Below are 22,067 nucleotides of genomic sequence, written 5' to 3'. Positions count from 1 at the left end.
AAATTACTTGAGTGATGAACTAAAAAACACCAAATCACTTAATTTACAATTAGAGCTCCCATCAGCTGTCTGTTCAACACAGCAAACGGCTGCACACCTTCCAGATTCATTGGAGAACATTAATTAGATCTACTAGATGTGTTTAACAGATCTAACAATTAATTAACTATTCATCTAAATTGCTGCAGTCTTCAGTAGTAAATCATCTGTAACGTGATCAAATCAATATAAAACATAACTCCAAAACTCCCCTACAACAACTGCCTGAATTTATATAAAATAATACACATAGTTGATTTACATGATGAAGTAATGTGTTGTTCACTGTGGCTAACATTAGTCCAGCTGCAGGAAACAGCTGCAACAGATTCACAAATACTGTGCCTTCAACTTAATCAGCCCATTTACTGGCACTCTAAAATGCATTTATACTCAAAGCAGGGGAGTGACGCTAACACACTTCATCACATTTGTATTGATTTTGTTAGAAGCATGTTGCTTTCTGCTGTCTGACAATCAGCTCTCAATTACTTCTATTCACAATGTTAGTTTAGCGTTAGCCTCAGATAGCTTAACTAGAACTTTTTATAACTTTATGCTTCAGTTTTCATTAATAAAAACACATTAAGCAGATTTTAAACATCCATCGAGCAGATTGAGGCACGCTGAAACTTTTTGCCTTGTGATGGCAGGGAGGTGCGTTTGTTTTACTAATTAGCGCAGCTCTTAAAAGGCAGTCACCAAACACACCTGTAACCCAATCTTACTAAAGCGTAAGTGTCTCCACTTAGTCAACTGAACATACTACAGCAAATCTACACACTTACTGACAGGTGCACTTCACATCCCTCATCTTCTGCATTACCAATTTCAGTACCTTTTTTTTTTTTTTTTTTTTTTTTTAAATAGGTCAGCTTATTGAACGATAATCGATTAATCATTGACATCCCTACTCATTTTCAACTATGTCAACTATAAATTCAGCCTCAAGCCTATTAAACATAACATAAGATACAAAACAAATCTCACTAATATTTTGTTTTGTTTTTTTCCTGGGTCAGGTGTGATGTGATCATTTCAGTTGTGAAATGATGTAAACATAAAGAAAAACAGCAGATGTGACCTATTGTGACTAAGGCCCTCAATCATTTCTGTGCATGGGTTTCTTTATGTGCCAATAAATAAGTGAGAGAATGCAAATTAAGAGCATTTCTATGTCTGAAATAAAGAGAGAGAGAGAGAGTAGTGAGTAGGCAGTCAGGGCAGTACAGTAGATGAGAGACCACCCAGACTGAATGAGGTCAATACGACTGACAGTATACGTAGGTGGAACAGTACACCACATATTACTGTCCACTTAGCCTGCTCTCATCCCTGCTCAATCAAACACATCTCTGCTACACCCTCTTTTCTTATTCTTGCTTCAGTTATACAACTGGGAATATATACAGCCACCGTTCCAATCAGGGCTTTTTCTCTGCTGATTAACACAGAATTATAAAAAAGAAAGTAGATTCATCCAAACCATTAAAACCTACAAGTAAAAACCAACAAGTAGATGCAACTGGTAACTGTGTGACGTACAAACCAGAAGTAGCTGATCTATTCTTAAAAAAAAAAAAATGTTTTGGAACTTGAGAATTTGACGTGCCTGACTTTGATGGCAGCATCACACACAAACCCATCAAAGAATGACAGTCATTAAACGTACATTACTGTAATGAGGCATCAAGAATATTGTTTTACTGACTTGTGTCTTTTATTAAACAAAACTACACCACCAATTATTTCCTGACTCATCCTAGACAAACATGTCAATGCAGTAAAAATTCTTCCATTCGCCTACCTCCTGGTTAGGCTGTGCTTTTGAAGTTGCCACCCAAAAGCATAAAGAAAAAATCAACACAGAGGCTCAGTGACTGAGATAGTGAATGGATGTTTTAGTCAATGGAAGTAGGAGGTGAGAAAAATTAAATGGAAGACATCAAAAAAAGAAAGGGAAAAAAAAAACAAGGGAAATGTCTGGGGAGTGGTGTTTACCAATATGTTTCCTTTTTTCCTCAGAATTCTATGCTGCTGTTTCAGCTCCACACTGGGAACCGGAGCAATGTCTGTCAGAGATTAACACTACACAGAGAGAGGCAAACAGACAGGAAGAGAGAGAGAGAGAGAGAGAAAAAGGGAAAAGGGATAAAGGAAGACAGAGCTGATAAACACAAAAGTGATTTTTTGAAACGAGGGAGTCTGAAAGTAAAAAGGAATCTTTATAAAGCAACAGAGGATCACAGGAGACGCAGAGGGGACCGGGGTGCTGGTGCTGGTGGAAAGGGTTATAAACAGAGGAGACAGAAACCAGGGCTTTTCCCCCTCACTGCATGCCGCATTAATTATGCGTGTCTGCATAAGGAGAAATTAAGACATGGCTGTGTTGCAGTTTAGGGAAAGAAATGGAGAAAGCGGGGGCATAGAGAGAAAAGGCAGGCAGGGAAGGGAGGCAGAGAGCTAAGAGCAAATGTCAGTTGGATTTAAGGCTGGGCAACCAGAGAAAAGGAGGGAGGTGAGAGTGAGTGAGTGACAAATGAGGGGAAAAAAAAGAAAGTGGAAAAAGAAAAAAAAAGGCTATTAGAGAAAAGAGGAAAACAGCAGCGCTAAACCGAGAGGAAAGTGTACTCATGCCTGCACTCAAACTCCATTTCAAAAGGAGACAAGAAAGAGAAAAAAACAGCTAATTACAGAGCAGTTAATAACAAAGTCTGACAAAGAACAGAATACAAACCATTGAGTCAACGTGTCATCAGATCAACAAAACCCTAGAGAACTCTATAGCAGTCAAGCTGAGAAAGTGAGAAAAATATTTGATGAATGCAAATAAATACGCCACTAAAGCCCAAATCAAAATGTTTTTTCACGTTAGGCCATCTACTAAACATCTCAAAAAGCTCCCGCAATCAAATGCTATTCAGAGATAAATCAGAGATGAATCTTATGCTAATGAAATCAAATTATCCATATTCATGTCTGAGTGTGACACACCTTAATAACCTGTTTCGGTTGCCGTCGCTTTGATCTGCAGGAATAGGAGACGTGGAGGGGAAGATGGATCAATGGCAGAGACCAGTTCTTCCTCTCCGTCCTACATTATATATTTAATTCTGCTGCTACCGACTCCACTCTCGTTAGTGCTCTTGCACTTCCTCTCACCTCTCCTCTCTAGCTTTTCCTCATGCAGCTGTATCCTGTTTCAGTGTCTGGCATTGTACAACATTACACAATGATTTGAGTCTTTTCCAGCAAGATGTGTCTCTGTGTGTGTGTGTGTGTGTGTGTGTGTGTGTGTGTGTGTGTGTGTGTGTTACAGATATCACTTTCTTTTATCCATGCCATGTTCCAATATAGTGAATAGTAAAGCTAGTGAACCAGAAGAATGACCCCAACCAAATTTCAACTTGTAACTTCATTCTGGGTAATAATCTTGCCTTTATTTCATGGGGGATGGAGTGGTGGCAGCTCCTACTGTATGTGTAACTGCTTAACTAAGTTGTTATCTACTCCAATGTGCCCCATTTTAAGTGTGTGTATGTGTTCATATTAGCCCATAACAGCAGGTCAGTACAGCTAGCCAGCCGGCCCCCATACTGGGCTTAGGACTCATTATATTTCAGTCCTGCCTGCTCGCTACCACCTACCTGTGAAAAACTTGCTGACACCACCAATGACTGGCAAGGGAGAGAATGTGTGAAAGAGCGTGTGCGTCACAGTGTGTATGGATGGAAAAGGTTATAGGCATGATAACACATGCTTAATTTAATTTGCGCATGTACAAGAACGACTAACGAGAGCATAGAGGAGCATTTGTGCCGTCCTTCTAAAAATGATTAATTATCCATTTGTGTGTGTATATGTGCGTCTGTAAAAATAATAAATATTCATACCAACATGTACCTGCTACAGCACCTCACTGACTCATTGGAGAGGGTTTGTATCCCTGTCAATCAAAATCCCATGTTGCTTGCATCAAGGCTCTCTTGATCCAACTTGTATCACTGGCTCGTTATGCACACACTTGCGCACTCTTATACTAGTCCACCTCTAACATTGGCCAAGGCTACATCGTTTCATCATTTCCATGACAATTAAACACCAGAGGACAGTGGAATCAGCCGCCCTACGCAAAGAAAAGCCCTTTAAAACGGAGATAGGAATGGAGAGGGGGAGTAAAAGAGAGCAAGAGAGAGGCAGTGTGTGGCCTGGATAAGTGGTGGCAGGATTATAGCTAGTTCCATCATGGCTTTGGTCCATTCACTGCTTCCTATAAAAACCTATTAGCATGTGAATGAACAGGCACACAGTGGATGGAGTTCTCTAAAGCCCAGGAGCACTGATCCATTATCAGGTGAGCTTTCCATAAACTGGGAGTACATGGGGAGGGATGGTGCATGCGTTTTGGGTGTAGTCTACCTTATTGTGGCCACTTTAGTCTGGCTTTTTGTTGAGATTTCTGAGGTACAAGTAGATACAGTGTTACAGTTAGTACAGTGCCGTATATGCTGTCATAAAGCTCATCTGGGAGTAAACAATTTAATCGGCTTATTAAAATCAGTGGCCAAATCTTTAAATATGTCCAGATAAAAGAAAAAAAAACTGTTGTTCTTTTGAAGAGCTGTCCAATTTTGGACCTTGGCTATGTGTTTTTTTCATTAAATAAACAAATTCCAGATAGAAAAGTGAATAAGGCCCCGCGGCCCTAATGTTGCTCAACTGAATGGGCTTAGATCTTTGAAATGTGGCAAATGCATCAAACAAGAGCTGAATGCCAGTTGGAAAGTAGAGTCTGCAACAGGCGTAACAGAAATTCCTTCCCACATCTCTGAACCAAAATTATCTTCTGCACAAAGCAGAATCAACTTGGACTGTGAGTGTGAAAGTAAAAATGTAGAATTGCAGGTGCGTTGAAAATATTGGAAATGATGAAAGTACTGTTGCTTACCTCTCTTTGCATCACCAGCTCTTTGGTGAACATCATGGCCTCGTCACTGAAGGGCTCAGCCACCTGCATCCCCCCTGGCATATTCCTGGAACTGCGTGGACATTCAATACCTAGCCAAAGACAACAAAATTGCAGGAGTTAGCATAGCAGAAATATCAAAAGAATGGCAAGATAGTTTCATCATTATTTGGGTTAATAAATAATCATCAGAAAAGATCAGAATACATTACGGCATCTACTTGCTAATAAAAACTGCAGAAATACTCTTCACAAGTCAAATAATAGACTTATATCGACTCGAAATATAGACTTATTTTGGACCTTTGATGCTCCCAACAACTAATGCCATATCAGACATCTTTTTCATCCCTCTTATAATAAGTCAAGGTCAAAATCTCTTAGTCACACTATTTCACAAAGGCGTGTCTGTGGCACGATGCGGATTAGCCAACAACACTACCATCAGCACTAAGTGGATAATTGGTCATCAAGGGGTCAATCTTAAGTGCTCAAAGTGCTGCTGTATAACCTGTTTTCACTAAATACCAGTCTTAGTGGTATTTGTGTCTTTGGGACCCTTTGACATCAACTTTAGTAGATTTTCAGAGGCTTTCTTGAAGACTTTGGGTAAGAGAAGATAAGCTTCAGGGTAGAGGTATGGGGAAAGATGAATGAAGAGGTATAAAGGCACTGTGAGACTGTAAAATTCCAACATGTTCTCCCTGTTAAAAAATATTCAGCGATAAAAAATAAAAAAGGAGGCGTATATGCATAACAGAAAATGTCTGTTTGAAGGTGAGCCTGACTGGGCTGTAAGATACTGAGAGAATGTGTGTTGATCTTACTTTTTAAGTAATTTTAAGTTCTGCACAAACTCTTCATACACACTATGAATTTTGCATGCACGGACTATTGGGTGAGCATAGCTTACTTCAATGGAAACTCAATCTTTGTTTCTTACACCCCTTTGGATTGATATATGCTACAATGAACCAGCTGAGAGAAAAGTAAGCCAGTAAATGTTAAATATTAAACACCAGAACAGGAGCTACAGTATACATTCATCTCTTGGGTTCCCATTCAAATTCTCAAATTAATTAGGAAGGAAGTCTTTACCACTACCAATTCATAGCAGCAAGCAGGTTGGTGGTGTATTGATTTATGCAGAGTAACCTAATGATAGTTTCAGTTGAGGGTTAAACCCTCCAGCATTGTACTAATAAAGCAACAGCTCACTCCTACAGTCTTTCTTTCCTCTTTGACTCAGTGTTTAACTTTTGATGTGCTTCACTGGCTTTGCGGATATGTGCATATATTGCCTCAGGATGGACTCACAAATGCATGAAAAAGAGGTAAAAACTAGATGTGTTAAGGCATCTTGGTGACTCAGTGGTTGACATGGCCACCTCATAATCCTGTCTTTGAATCTCACTTCTTGTCTTTTCAAGTTTTGCATGTTCGCCCATGTTCCCCTGGGTTTCCTGAGATATATATAAGGCGATACATCCATATAAAGAATATTTCAGACTTTATGCTCAGAGAAATGCTCCTGAGCTCTAGCTCTAATGAAACATAATGATGGGGAAAAAAGTTCTTGGAATACATCTACGTGCTTGGCAACGTCAAAGAAAGTATGAACTGGTGTATTTCTTTGATTAGATACATTACATACTGAGCGGAGGCTTGAATATTTCAAGACCCCCCCTCCCCCAATAAGAATAAACATTTTTGAATGCTACTTATTTCTTAACACATGTCAATAAAGACAATCTGGGACACTGTGTACCTGGTGTACCTCAACCTTGGCTGCTTTTATCTCTGTAAATGCTACCAGAAGAAATCTCTCACGATATGCTCTGCAAGGCACATTTGAATCATTATTCCGTTTTAAAGAATACCAAATGAAAAGTTTCATGTAGAGTTTCCGTCCCTGGCCCATTTCAAATACATAGCCGGTGATACAATTGAATAGATTAATAATAGGTAAGGGCCTGAATGAAAGATTTCCTTGCAACTTTTCACAGAAAGGTTAAGCCTATTAGCCTGTCATTTCAACCCATCACCATAGCAGACATCCTCCACACCACTCTCTCTCACCTGGACAAGAAAGGGAGCTATGTCAGATTACCATTCATTGACTACAGTTCAGCATTCAATATCATAGTTCTATCCAGGCTTTTCAAAAAGCTCAAGGACCTGGGTTTTAACACCTCACTGTGCATGTGAATCCTAATTTTCCTGACAGGCAAACCTCAGGTGGTGATAATAGTTGGACACGCCTCTTATACCCTCATCCTTAACACTAGCGCATCCCAGGACTGTGTTTTGAGCCCCCCCTGCTGTACTCCCAACTGTGTAGCCACTTTTGACAAACACCACTGTCAAGTTTGCTGATGACACAGCTGGGATGGGCCTGATTACAGGTAACAATGAAAAAGGCCTACATGAAGGAATTAGAGGACCTGAACTGGCATCAGGACGTAGCCTTCTCCTGAACATCAGTGAAGAAACTACAGCCTTCTTAATAATTAATCAACAGATGCTCGGTGGAGAGAGTAGACCCTGACCCGTTTTATTTTTATCATGTTTCTTGAACTTGTTTTTCTTATGTCTGTCCCTGTTTGTGCAGTTGAATCGTCCTGTTGTGCTACTGTTGTCCTGCTTCTTGTTTGATTGTTGCTCATATATATGCTTACGTCCATTTTAGCTCACATTTGTTCTTGCTTAGGTCTGCTCCTGTCTAATCTGCACTGTCCCTGACAAATAAACTAATAAAATAAAAGTAAAAGAAGTACCTTGGTGGCCACATCACTGAGTCCCTGACTTGGGGCTGTATACTGACTATGTGTATCCTCAGAAGCTCGAGGCAGTTCCAAGTATCCGCTCACATACTGAGGAATTTCTACTCCTGCATTATCAAGAGTGTCCTGACGGGAAACATCACTACCTGGTATGGAAACGGGACATAGCAGGAGCACAAAGCCCTGCAGAGAGTTGTTCATTCAGCTGAACATACAATAGGCATTGCTCTACCCTGCCTAGAGGATATTTACACCAGCCACTGCGGGAATAAGGCAAGGAGAATCATTAAGCATCCCAACCACCTGGGTAATGGCCTTTTCTCCCTGCTGCTTTAGGGAAGAAGGTACCTGATAGAGATGGGCATGATTAATCGATGATCGATAATTGATCGTTAAAAATGTTGTAGAGCACATGAAATTTGTATCAATCAAACGCTGGCTTCAAATAGAAGTTGTGTTGCGTAGTGAGTCTTGAAACAATGCAATTTCACTATGTGGCAGCAATGAGAGTGAGACATCTTACCATCTTACGGGCTCAGCTGCTTTTACAAGCGTCCGGTATCATGGCATTTTTAAGATAAAAAAATGTTAATCAATAATCGATCGTTAATTTTCTCGATGATCGATCAAGAAAATGTATTCAAATGTCCATCCCTAGTACCTGATACACCAGACCAGCACAGAGAGGCTCAGGAAGAGCTTCTACCCTCAGACCACTAAGATTCTGAATGATTGCATATTTGATTATATTTAAAAAATAAAATAAATAAAAAAATCATTTTAATGATTACGAACCATTAAATAAATTTAAAAAATCATTTTAATGATTACTAATCATTACTTATTAAGTCTATTCTTATTGCAATTTGAAGGAACTAACAGAATTGCATTTCACTGATTGTGCTTGAATGACTGCATGTGACGAATACATTTCATTGATACTCCAATATTCAGACAGTTTTGTCCTTTCATACTTTGCTAGAGAGCATGTCAAACCTTGTCAGGGCTGACCTTAAAGGTAAGCACTAGTTTCATTTCATTGTTTTACAAGGAAGCAAATAACTATTCCAGCTTTTTTTTTTTTTTTTTGGGCAGTACTTTCTGTTCCCTCCAGAAACCTTGGCCCATGTCTGTCCCATTTATGAGAACAGGACCAGGATACATCAGCTTATTTGCACCGGCAGCAAGGGGAAAATGACCCAGGAAAGGCAAAATGAGGCCACAGGACAGTCAGCAAAGACTTGTGAGAAACTGTCGAGTCAACTTTCTTTAAAATATAAAAAGGTCTTCAGTGTACAGCAGTGAAGATTATAACTAATTACACACATGCAAGTTTCTGTTTGCATCTTTTCACTTGAGCTCCGATAATGTGCTCCTCTGCAGTCTGAGCTGTTGTTAATTATCAGTACTAAAATCAAACAGAATTAGAAACAGTTTGTTGTGTTTAAAAATCCTAAAAAGGTACTCATTAAACTGATCTAATAAAAGGACTACTGTAGTTTGCATATCAGTCTATAGTTCAATATCATTTTATGTCATCATTTGTAGTCAAACATTCGATAAAATGCATCAATAAATAACGCTTCCTGAAGAGCAGAGAGGAAGAAAAGGAGGAGACACTGATGGCCAAGAGCATCTGAAAGTATTTATAGAAGTGGACCAGGACAAGGCTTCCACGTGGGACACTGTCGCTACAACAGTGCCAGAATAAAAAGAGGAGGAGAGATGATGGAAGCAGAATAAAAGGGAAAAATAGAGGATATGACAGAAAGGGAAGGCAGCGGGAGGGGAGGGGGGGAAACGGTGCACACTGTTAGCAAAAAGTGGTGGATAAGTAATTGCAGAGAGGGAGATATTTGAGTTTCTGCTTGGCTTGTTCGGAGCTGTGGGCTAGAGTTGTGTTTCTCGTGCATAATCAACAGGAAAGACTACTCAGGAATGTAATTCACAAAGAAGTCAAGTTTAATTGTGTAGCACGTACAGTACAATGGCCAAAAGGGCTCAATGGGCCCACATCTGCAGCAACACCCAACTTAGCCGAAGCTCTCAAAGAAGCCAAAATACCCCCCCCCCTCCCAAAAAAAAATAATAGGATTATGATCCAAAAACAGGGTATAACAGGTCAAATGTAATATGTTAAGATATAGGTGCTTATCTCCCTTCAGATACACAAGGGTATTTTACCTCCATTGACCTAACTGCACTCAATATCTTTCACCTCACACACACACTGTAGTACCCACCCTGCAGCATTTAAAGTAAGCCAGGGAGTCACTTAGCACAGCCAATTTTAACCTGCACCATGATGCATAACTCACGCCTGACACCAAGATAAACATCTGGGTCAAACTACAGGATATCCATCTTAACTGATCTCAGAGACCAACAAGATATACACTAATCACTTTTGACAACACACACACACACGGGACCCTACAGCATCTTGCACATGCTGTTTCCTCATACTGGCCTGAAGCGCATATGTGCACATGTCAATCCACCATACGCGACATCAGTCATCATACGTGGGGTCTGGCATGATGCTGGTTTAATGTTTCACATTTTGAAAGGCGGGTGCATGAGCTAAGAGACACAACTGAGAACAATTAGCAATGATTGACTGTTGGAACAAACAAACACACAACTGAATGAACAAATGACATAATCTACGTATGTTGTTTTCTATACCTCCAAAAGAGGACACCAAGCTATCAACCATTTCATTTAATAATGTAGTGGGGGTTTGTATCACACTCGCCCTGTTCCATCATTGCTCCTCTGTAGAGCTCAGGCTCAGAGACAGGTGGGGAGGTCCAGTGGAGAGAAGTAACATTTTAATCTGCGATCTCTGGTGGAGCCTCGTGTCTGATGAAATACTGCCTTTCCCCTGAGCTCAAACACATAAACATCTTACCTGCTCACATATGCAGTAGTTCCTCGGCCTATTCCATAAACGTGTCCTCTTCACCAATCCCTGTCTGTCTTTATGACACTCTCCTAATCAAATCCACAAATGCTACTATACATGTTAAGTTATATAATTATATACAAAAGGAGCACACACAAGGTAAGCTGGAGTAAATTTCATCCTTTCACCCTGTGACAGAAACACAGACAAGATACTTTTTCCCTCATACCTTTGTTCTCTTCTTATCATTCTATACATCGCCCCTCGTCCCCAAGCAGCTACTGCCTGTTTTGTCTTCTCCTCCTAATCCTAATATCCACACTCATGGGCTCATACACTCTCTTACAGGGCATAAAGGGCTCTTTCACAGATATTTTGAGCCCTTTAGGGACATTTTTTGGAAGTCTGCATTTCTACAGACATTACCTGAGGGAACGACCCACAGTACACAGCGTTGTGACGTTAAAATTCAGGGTTACCAGAGGAAGCCCGGAAGAGCGGAGAGAAAACAAAAACAAACAGTAAACATGCAAGTATTAACCCAGCTCAGTGGTGATTCATAGCCAGCACTGTGTGTAGCTGTTTGTCCTTTGATGGTATGATAAGTATAACAAATACACTTTCATCAGATCTGATTCAACAACATTACTATTTTGATTACAACCAGGGAGCAAACAACAAACCCGTAAAATTAAAAATCCTAAACCCACAATAACTCATAAAAAAAGGCGAAACGAGCCCAATAATATGTTTTGGTGTCGTCAAGGTAACGTGATATGTTGCATAAGTGCTGTCCCATTCCTATTTGTACTGTTTTGAGCACTCATCAGGTGACGTCAATTGAGTCTGAAGGTTCAGGGCTATTAGAGATTAGACCTCAATATCTACCTATGCACTGCTTCCAGTCTTTATGCTAAGCTAAAATAAGCTAACAGCCTCAAACAGACATACATGGAAGTCGTTTCAATCTTCTTATCTACCTCCTGTCAAGAAAGCAAATATGCGCATCACTGAAAATGTCATGATTCCTTTCACTGTCATAAGGAGTCATTTTAAGAGTTATGTCATGATTGCAACCATTAAGACGCACTAGAACAATGCTTTTACAGCGATACCATGCATATATACAAGCTGCACATATAGCACGTATCGAGGACTGATCCTTATTCTAAACTGCAATTCTCCTCACAGGCCAAAACTAATTGGATGAATTCATGTGCATTCATTGCTAGAAACTAGTTTCTTTTTTAATATATATTTCTAGACTTTTTAATTGAATGTGTTTTCAGCTGGACAAACATATAGCGAGAACAGGACTGAGTCGACCTCTCCTCCTCTACTAACCGAGCCAGGATAATGAGCTCCATGCTGTAGAGATGGTTCTGGAGAGAGATGTGGAGACGGTGTGCGGCAGTGACATCTCTGCAATTTATATAAACATACAGCATCATGCTAATAATGTGCATATTGATTAGCCTTTGACTTTGTGCTCCTAACCTGAAAGACAAATCGTGCTCTTGCTTGTGGCATGTCTGCAGGTATAAATTGATGCTTGCAGGATACAATCAGCTCAGTATGAATGCCATTAGTGTCGATCTTTTTAATGTCACCCAGTTACTAATTCTTACTTTGTGACATGCTGTTGACAAGACATAATTAGCCACCGCGACAGGAAAATAAACAAAGACCAAAAAAGCAGGGGAGATTGTGTACAGCCAATTGTGCACATGTTGGGTTTTGTTCTGCTCTAATCACCATACTGATTTCCTCCATCACCCTTATTCATGAATATCTTGCACTTCCTCTTTCTCTCAAAACGTACCAAGATGCAGGCGGCCAAAACCTGAGGTAAGACTACTAGGGTGACTGGAGCTGTAGCAGGCAGTGAATGGGAGACAGACAAACAGCACACTGTTAAAAAGGAAATCATAGGATTGTTTGACTATCTCTTTCTTTTATCCTCCTGATCTATCCCATCATCTCCCCATCATCTCCCCATCATCTCTCAAGGCCTCATTACTCCAGATGAGGCTTAGGCAATGCAGCATTCATTCCTCTACAGCACACATCACCGCCTGGCAACACTATTTGTAACATTTTATTGGTAAGAATAAAGCACAAAGGCTATATATTTATGAAGAATGTAGTGCATTTGTCATGGTCCTATTAATTTAAACACAGCTCAAAGCAGTCAGACACCTACAGTATATTAGTATTTTGTTTCCTTTACATAGCTGGCTGGATAAGTCAACTCAAATAATGTGATGTATATAAAGCTTTCTTTCAGACCCAATGCACTGCAGCACACATCTGATGCCACCTTAACTAGACAGCAACAAGCAGCTGTATAATGGAAAACATCCACATTTAATCATTTCTTGGGCACAGGCAACTGCATCTGTTATTTATTTAAGATTAATATTAGTTGTAGGAGAGACGTGAACGTATTTATGAGATTTCTGAGAACTTCTTTCCTTCCAGCAATAACATACAGAGGTTAAGTTGGATGATTGATTTTACTGTAGGCTGATGAATTTCATAACCTATGTTTGGGTTGGAGATTCTAGGTTATAAATGTAGCAAATTTAACACCAATAAAGTGCTATTAACTTTTTTTTCCTCCTTACCCGCCACTAAATTATGCTGCAGACATTAAAATGTACCTCAAGGCCTCAAAAAGTGTTGGCCCCAAGTTTCTTATAAATGTGAGATGTAGTGCTGCAGTCATACACAAGGACACCGATATGTAGAGGTCATAGAGGAGCCCAATAACATGTTTTATTTGCAGAATCGTCTGACTGATTTCATACTATGCAAAAAAACTTTTTTTTTGCACACGGACATATTTTGAGGGGAACAAGTCTCCAAATTTTCTGCTCCACTTCTCCAACATCTTTCCATCTCCTGCACTCACACTGCACACACATACACACAGCGGGAGTGTACCAGCACACAGGTGAGCACACACACACACAAACGCAGCCGTACGCTCACTCGGATATCAAAAATCAGACAAATGGCACTAAGCTACACACTGTGTGATGGCTAATGCCTCTTGCTGACACTGTAAATCTTTGTGTCCGAGTGATGGGTGTTTCATCTTTTTGACAGACTGCTGCTCAACATACCTTTCTGAGTAACTTTCAAAGTACACTTCACCTGCTGTGGCCTCCATCTGCAACTCAGTGAAAGCTATTGAAGCCAGTAAACTTTTACAGCCTTTTCACTGCTTGGTCTCGCTTCGCTTCAACAGGCCTTTAAACCCACGTACTTCACATCAATTGTACTTTTTTTGTCTTCTCTTCTACCACGAGCCCCTTCTCTTCATCCCTTCCCTGTCCTTTCTGCCTCCACAGCTCTTACTTCAACCCCCTCCTCCTCCTTTCATCATCTTTCTATCATCATCCTTCCTCCTTTCAGAAACTCTTTACCCTTTATCAAACTTGCATACGGAAGTGACACTGCACAGCCCAGCAAGTAAGAGGAGAAGAAAGGAAAGGTGATGTGGGAGGAGGGGAAAGGGAACTTCCCTTCAACTCCTGAAGCACACCTCCGGCCCTCTTTGAAGTGAGGGCTTCTCTCGCTACCCTTTGTTTCCTCACACCCCCGTTTTTCTTAAAGCACTGTCTTTGTCCATCAAGGAAAACTCTGTAAAAAGGGAGGGAGATTGTGCACTAGGAAGATACTGAGCCTTTGAGGTACCTTGCTGGAAAAACAAGCTCTGGCTAAAACATGGCTAAAACAAGGAGTGAAGAAAAAAAAAATGCTGTTGGCTAAGCAGGCTGGTAATTCACATTCAAAGATGCCTTAACTGTGTTTTTGATATTATAATTTTGTCTTGTTGGTGTTGCATCACTCAGTGCCGCAGGATCGTTTCACTTGTAGCTCTACTGTTTGTTCTTAAATGGCCTCCCACAACATTGTTAAAGAATAAAAATTTGGCCATGATGAATCCAGTTTGAAATAAAACGCAGCTAATGAAACAAATGACTAATGCGAGACTTGTTTTAACGGCAGCCTCTGTTGTTCCTGAGCCGATGTAGTCAATATTTATTCAGAGCAATGAATGGAGCCATTATACCTTTAAGCAATGATGATACTTGACCTTGTTGAAGCATTAAGAACATACTTATAAACTGTATGAATATGGTTGTAAGACATAATGGACTATCAATGTTTACCAGCATCTCTTCTGACACATTGTAGGTATTTTCAATGTGTTAATGTACACTTCCCAAAACTCTTTCTATTCAACTATAAAACATATATTCAACAAGTAAACATAACTGCACATGGTTAATACTGTTCTATTGACAATTATACTACTACTAAATACTATGCACTTTAAATATTCATAACTAAGATCTGCTCTCAACCCGCCTCATTATCCGTCACTGATGCAATGATTTGAAGAGAAAAGGGGTCCGAAGCAATTCTGCTGCTTCATACACATATAAACACAAGAAGTTAGGTGCAGCCAATTCTTCCTGCATGTCATTCCAAACACAGCCCCATGGTGCAGATGGGTGAATAAAGCATGGAAAGATAACTTTGACAGGGTAGAGAAAGTGAAGGGAGATAGGGAGTTTTTTTGGAGGTAGGGAGATAAGAAGAGGCTGCTTGTGCCTGAGGACTTCATTTCATGTATGGTTGGTGGTTTAACATCAGTTATCAAACAAAGAAAAGCCACACAGACAACATACATGCGCAGAAACACTGAGGCAGTGACCCACCAGACATGATATTTTATCTCTTAACATCCTATCTATCAAAGACAAAAATTGGATGAAAGGGAAAAAGAGGGATGGCCATGAGATAAACACACACACACACACACACACACACACACACACGAGAACCCCTAAGTGATGCAGAGGAGTCTAATTGGAATAGAAGTTAAAAATAAACAAAATTGGAAAGGGGATCGTTTGTATTAATCAGAGCTAATCCAGTCTAATATGTATATTATAGACAATATGTGTCGTCTCATTTCCAGCAGATGAATCTTTTCTTCTGGGGACGACCTTAATCAAATCCGCTTAGAGGCTATCAGCTCTAATGTGCTTCTTACAATTTGCTAATAACCTTTGATTTAATAAAATCATCCCAAAACTAGGCTGACTATGTAAACATCATATCACACACGTTTGACATCTTCTTGAAAATAGAGTAACGTGGTTGCGTGTGTTTACGCTAATCAGTCCTATTAAAAAGTATAATATCAAATAGCACACCAGAGCTATAAAAAAAAAAAAAAAAGAAAGCAGCTAACATGTGCCTATGTGCAGACTTCTTATTGGCAAGGGTCATGTCAATGCATCTCAGCGCAGGCAGTGAACAAAAAAAACAAAAAAAAATGTAATTACGAAAAGCATCAGTGGATAGCAAAGACAATCAGAAGCAAATTGCAAGATTAATTAACGCATCGACGATGCAGCCATGCATAATTAAACTGTATCTGGACGTTTGTCAGAAATATATGGTGTTTATCCTACTGGAAATGGAGGGGAACTCTAAAGCTGGCAAACCTCTAACTGAAATTGAGATGGATAGAAATGAATTTTTATTGCTACAATAACAGAGAGCATCATCAGTTGTGGAAAGGATAAGCATTCGCACCATTCTCATGATCTAGGAGAATGTGCAAATCATTGTTGGCTGCCAAAGATACAGTCTCAGTGTTTTTATTATCAAGGCAAACTGTCAAGACAGTCGAGGAGCTGAAATACAGACTAGTTGATAGCAGTTTCAGTATTTCATCCCATCTGCATCTTACCCTAAACTTCACACTGTTGTTTTCCCCATGCTGACACGGGGTATAAAAAAGACTGAAGGAATGGGTACATTTCTATTCAATTCATTACTTGCCATCTGTGCCCACCAATACTGCCTGACAGATAGGAGAGGCTAAGTAATTCATGAAGAACGGTTGCTCTGAGGGTTGTTATAGATCAAAAGAACAACTTTACATTGAATGCAAATCTTTTGAGGTATAGAGGAATATAAACCGGTTGGTTAGAAACCTGACAAAAAACCCACCCAACAACTGAAGTTTGAATCTCCATTTACATGGAGGTAGGTGGACAGTTTAAAGTTTGGCAAAAAGCCATAGGGAAGAAGGTGAGGTCAGAGGGGATATATGCCTCATGCCAACCTAGTGATGTGAAAGGGTTTGGGCTGCAGCTGGTGCACACACCCAGCTAACCCCCCTTGCCCTCTTGGGTTGGCTGCTGAGAGGTTGGGGTAAGGGTTAAACTCTGGCCTCTGAGCTGGCAGGAGTTACAACATGGCACATACAATATGTGCTCCATCCAATACACATACAAACACATGCCCTCTCTGTTACTAAAATGGCAGCATCAAACAAATCAGACACAGGAGTGACTCAGTTGGAGGACACCGACGGTCATGACCTTTGCATAGGGAAAAGAAAATGCTCTACCCACCAGCAAGGAGGAATGTGATGAGGCAGGTTTCTTTGGGCATGTACAGCTTGAGGCGGGAGCCGCTGAAGACGTATTCTACCACAGCTTCTGACCGACCGGCCCTCTGCAGGAAGGGCAAGAACTGCTTGGCTTTCTGTGTCTCCTGTTAGACAAAAGACAGAGATATGGTTAGATGAAACTGAAAACTCCTTTTTGTTTCACAAATGATACAATTTATTATAGGAAGACATGTGATATAGTATTTTTATAGCTATTGGCCTCACAAAATGATACAGCATCCTCACAAGACTTAGGTTTATTGATGATATTGAAGCTTTTTCCAGACAATCTTGGCCTGCTCTAATGAAGTCCACTCCACCTCACAGTGACACGTCTGGAACCTCACGCAATCAAAAATAATTCTCTCTATTGCTGCCTCCATCTCTGTCTGCAAGGGTGAGTCACTAGCTGGTTTGCCAGGGCCAAAATTACAAGCAGAGCTAAATCATGCGTATTCAAGCAGGACTGGTGATGCGGTGGCAGGGGAAGATTCATAAACGATAAAAAATAATTTAATATGTGCCTACTCCAGGCATGATCATGTAGGCAAAACAGACTAGTGAGTCATGGACCAGTGTACTGTGTCTGCGGCAGGGTGGCCACGGGAGTAAGAGCAAAAGGCTCAGAGGGAAGGACGAAGTTCAAATCAGGAAAGTCTGAACTAACAAATACATTCTCCATTTTCTACTGTAAGAGAATGTGAGAGTTCAGGCACCAAAAATAACATGGACAAGTCATTTTAGATGATTTGATATTTCTTTCCTCTTTTTGGTAAACCCAACAGTGCAGTAACCCAAAAGATGGACATCGCTCAACAACACGTCACCAGCGGGAATCAATCACATGATGTTGTGAGTAAAGGGCCTCAGCCATAAGATGCACCTTCTGAACTCCACCCACTGACGTCTAAAATAGTCCCTTGAGTGGGAGACGGCAGAACCAAACATTCTCTCGTTCACACAAACACATTTACAGCACCTGCAGTGTGTGGGCTGTGCAGTCTAACTTGGTTCAGAAAAAAGGAAGAGACATGAGAGATGGAGAGGACCTCATTATGCAACCTTTAGAGGTATGAGGTGAGTCAAGTGCTTTATCCACTCTCCTCCCACCACCTTTGTTCATCTCCTACACTATACGTTTATAAACCTATCTCTGCTCTATTTGTGACTGCTTCCCACTCAATGTACATAATCCCTTTCAGCAAACCTTTACCATCAAGCTAAAGGATGCTGACGTATAGGAATGTGTGTTTTCATGTATGTGTGTGTGTGTGTGTGTGTGTGTGTGTGTGTGTGTGTACCTGTGCACGTGTACGGCAGTGAGTGGGTGTGTAATAGAGAGGGAGAAAAGAAAAGAGGGAAGGGAAGGGAAGGATGTGTAGAAGGGTGGGGGGGCAATGTTGCTATTTTGGTCCTTTTATTAGAATGCTCATTACATTAACCTAGCCAAACAACTGGTGCATGTGCGTACACACACACACACGCCTACCGGCACAAACTGGCAACGGTCCTGGACTGTGCTGCAAATCCTGTGTGTGTCCTGTTGCGAACTGACAGAAATGTTAAGAGAAGGGAGGAGTTGCAGCTGCGTATGTTGGCACTGACCTAAACCCCTGCCAGGGTGAGGCTAATAAGGGCGACTTTAGAAGGGCTTCACAGTGCTGATGTGCATGTCACCCACAAACACATGACAAGACACGATCATGTTAATATGTAAAGACTAACAGTGTTTGCTAGGTTACTGGGACAGGTGTTTAATCAGCAAGACTTGTGAAATCCTCTGTAGGATGTCGGGTGTGGCTTATATTGCTTTGTTGTGCCGATATACAAGTAAATTAATTATCCAGCAACTCCCAAGTCATTGCTGTACATAGACTGTGGTCAGTTTAGGAAGGTAATTTAGGGGGGGGGTTTATAAGTATAAAGTGCACTAAAATCCCTGATGAAATAGTACGGCACTGCACAGTCAGCACAACAATTCCCTGTCATAATTATTTTTATAGGGACCAGTGATTTAATGTGTCCTGCTGACACAATAAGACACAGAGAGGTTATGATGATGAGCATGTGGAACAGCGTAACATCCGAAAGCAATTATGCAGAACAATGTCAGCCTTATTAGCCAGACTCTAAAGTTATACTTATGTTAAGGAGCTTTAACAATGCTTCTGCATGCCTATGTAAAAATGCAAGGTGATGATACATTAAACTGCAACTTAAAGAGCTGGTACATAATGACAAAATCCAGAGGACCACTCTGACTTTTAAAAAGTCCAACACAGAGGAAGAGAGCCTGATTAATTTAAGCAAATGTCTCTCTAGAGCCTACAAGTACTACAAGAGAGCTCATGTGTGAGAGACAATGAGGTGCTAATGTTTCTAAAGTTCAATTTGGAGTCCTTCATAGCAGACTATCTAATGGCTTATAAAAACTTATAAGAGATGACTAGTCAACTAGCACAAAGATACATAAAGGCAGACAATATTTTTCTGTGGTTTGGTCAGGGTTCCCACCAGAAATGTTGTTGTTGAAATGTGGCCTGGCAGGTTGGGGTCAGGAAGCTCTGAGGAGTGTCTGTGATTGCCACTAAAATAAGAACAGCTGATCCACCTTAAAATGAGTCTACTTCAAGTGAGTCTGGCCCAGTTGGTGCCAACTTCCGACAAATAGCCTAAACTGTACACACACTGCCACGTGCTCGGGCGAGGGGTCACTTGGTTTGGCAGGTCACCAGGTTTGTAGTTAACTGGTAGATATTCTGTTTGACAGCATTTCCAGTTGTGGGATAACTTTTACATGTTTGTTGACAACACGCGTCTTGGGAAGTCATTCAGTAAGTCAACATTGGACAGCTACAACACTGCAGAGTACAGTGACTTAATAAAGACTGCCCTTGGGTATTGGAGTAGATTGTGACATCCTACAGTCATGTAGAACTACATGTCCCTGTGTTATTAAGGTAAAGCTTTATAGATAGTCTGCAGGGATGCAATCAGGGATGAGGGAAAAAATGTGGAAAAAATAAATCCCCCTCTAGGAATAAATAGGACTTTTTGCATATCAACTGTCTGACTGTCACATAATTACTGATTTAATGAAGGAGTGGACATGGACTGAACAGAGAACAGACCACAGGGATCAAACAAATGCTTACAATCAACGTGTTGATGCCATGTACTTGCTCTTGTAACTTTCAGTCTTTATGGGTTCCCTGTGCTAATGTTCATTTGGTGAGCACTCTCAATCAGGCTTCATTAGCCAAATGATGTCTCTCTATCAAGCCCCTGAGCACACATAAACAAGCCAGAACCAAGCACCGCTGATGGTTTTATTAAAAGGGAAATTTCGCCACGTTTTTTTGTGGATGGTCAATCAAATTTGATGGTAAATGTAGTCAATTAAAGCAATAAATTCCTCAGTGCCTGCTATATTGACCGAGGCAGCTGAGTTTTCCTGCTCGAGATGCCTACATGTCCCTGAATCTATTGTATGTAAGCTTCTGACGCCCAACCCCCAACCCACTCTGGCTCGGAATAAATACGGCTGAATATGTAAGTCAGCCAAAACATTGTAAAATGTATCCTCTACAGTCATATCGCTGTTGGAAATGTATTTCGTTTGTAATAGAAGCAAAGAACAGGGAGGTTTTGTTTTAGAGCAGCATCTAGAGCACACCCCCAGTTACCTAGAGGTGGAGACTAGAAATCAAGGTTAAAACAGTCTGTAGTCCCTCCCCGCCAGAGACACAGAGAACATCGGCAACATCTGCAGGTGTTACAGAGATACGGTTGAAAATCTGCAAAAATGGTCCTTTAATAGTGCTGATTACTTTAAGATGAGGAAACCTGCTGATCAGGGGGGTGGAGTGGTAAATGGAGGATTTACAGATTGTCTTTTGAGAATCATTGTGTGTAATAGGCTTTTGGGCATTGAGGTCCTGATGCGTCTCTGAGTATCAGGAGAGTTGTGTGTAAATGAGTCCACAGTTTAAAAAAAAAAAAAATTATATCAGTACATATTGACAGATGCTTATCCTATTACATGCTTTCATTAGTTTGTGTAAGATAAGCTGTGTATACATGCACAAAGAAATACTTACCCCAGAGATATCAGCCACTCTGTGGATTGGAACCTCCTTCTTGCTGTGCAGCCCTTTTCCGTTCTTGATAGCCCTGCAGTCAAATCAAACCACAAAATGCATGCAAGTTACCACCATAGCTCGAGCACCATCGTAATACATCTAGAAAGCATAGGGCTGGAGGCTTAACAGACCGGGAGAAATGGGCGCTCATTGAGTAATCACTGTAGATACAAAGAGAGCCATTGTGGCTTTTGAAGTAGGATGTAAATTCATACCAGTTTCTCTTCCCTGAACCGCCATTATGGCTCAACTAGAAGCGCTAGAGGGAGATTTTTTTTTTTTCCCCCCACCTAGATAATTTATAGGCTTTTGATGGAAAATGGAAATGGTGGTAGAGGAATTTTAATGGAAGAGAAATTATTGTAAGAATGGATGAGGAGAAATGGAGAGACAAGAGTTGCTTCTTTTGAGCCTGCTAGGGGGTTTAACGATGATAGCTGGTGCTAGTGATCGCCGCTTTAGAAAGCCTCAAGGGCCAAATGAGATGAAGATAACCACTGTGGTTAAGACTGTGGAGGAATCTCGTCACCTCTGGGTCACTGGGAGAGAAAGAATGTCCATTTATGCAAGCATGTATGTATATGCATCTAATAGCCAGGAGGAGGTTCCTTGAAGGCTGCGGGCCATTGGCCTTGTGCAGAGAGAACTAAAAATAAAACCAAGGCTCTAGACAGAAACCTCTCATCAACTCTAATAAGACCCCACCAGGGACAGAGTGAGAGAGAAAGAGTGCAAGAAAGAGAGA

The 22,067-nt window shown here is 40.7% G+C and overlaps 1 protein-coding gene across 1 annotated transcript in view; it reads right to left on the bottom strand.

The window, feature by feature from the left end:
- Positions 1 to 22,067, bottom strand: part of snd1 (staphylococcal nuclease and tudor domain containing 1) — a 180,119-nt gene that overhangs the window by 115,158 nt on the left and 42,894 nt on the right. The window contains exons 14-16 of the mRNA XM_053314118.1: positions 21,281 to 21,353; positions 17,143 to 17,284; positions 4,988 to 5,097 (exon numbers count right to left, since the gene is read on the bottom strand). Coding sequence (XP_053170093.1) covers positions 4,988 to 5,097; positions 17,143 to 17,284; positions 21,281 to 21,353 — 325 coding nt within the window. The remainder of the gene's footprint in view (positions 1 to 4,987; positions 5,098 to 17,142; positions 17,285 to 21,280; positions 21,354 to 22,067) is intronic.

This window comes from Scomber japonicus, chromosome 23, assembly GCF_027409825.1.
Source record: "Scomber japonicus isolate fScoJap1 chromosome 23, fScoJap1.pri, whole genome shotgun sequence".
Taxonomy (NCBI): Eukaryota; Metazoa; Chordata; class Actinopteri; order Scombriformes; family Scombridae; genus Scomber; species Scomber japonicus.
This window is presented reverse-complemented; position numbering and strand designations above follow the sequence as displayed.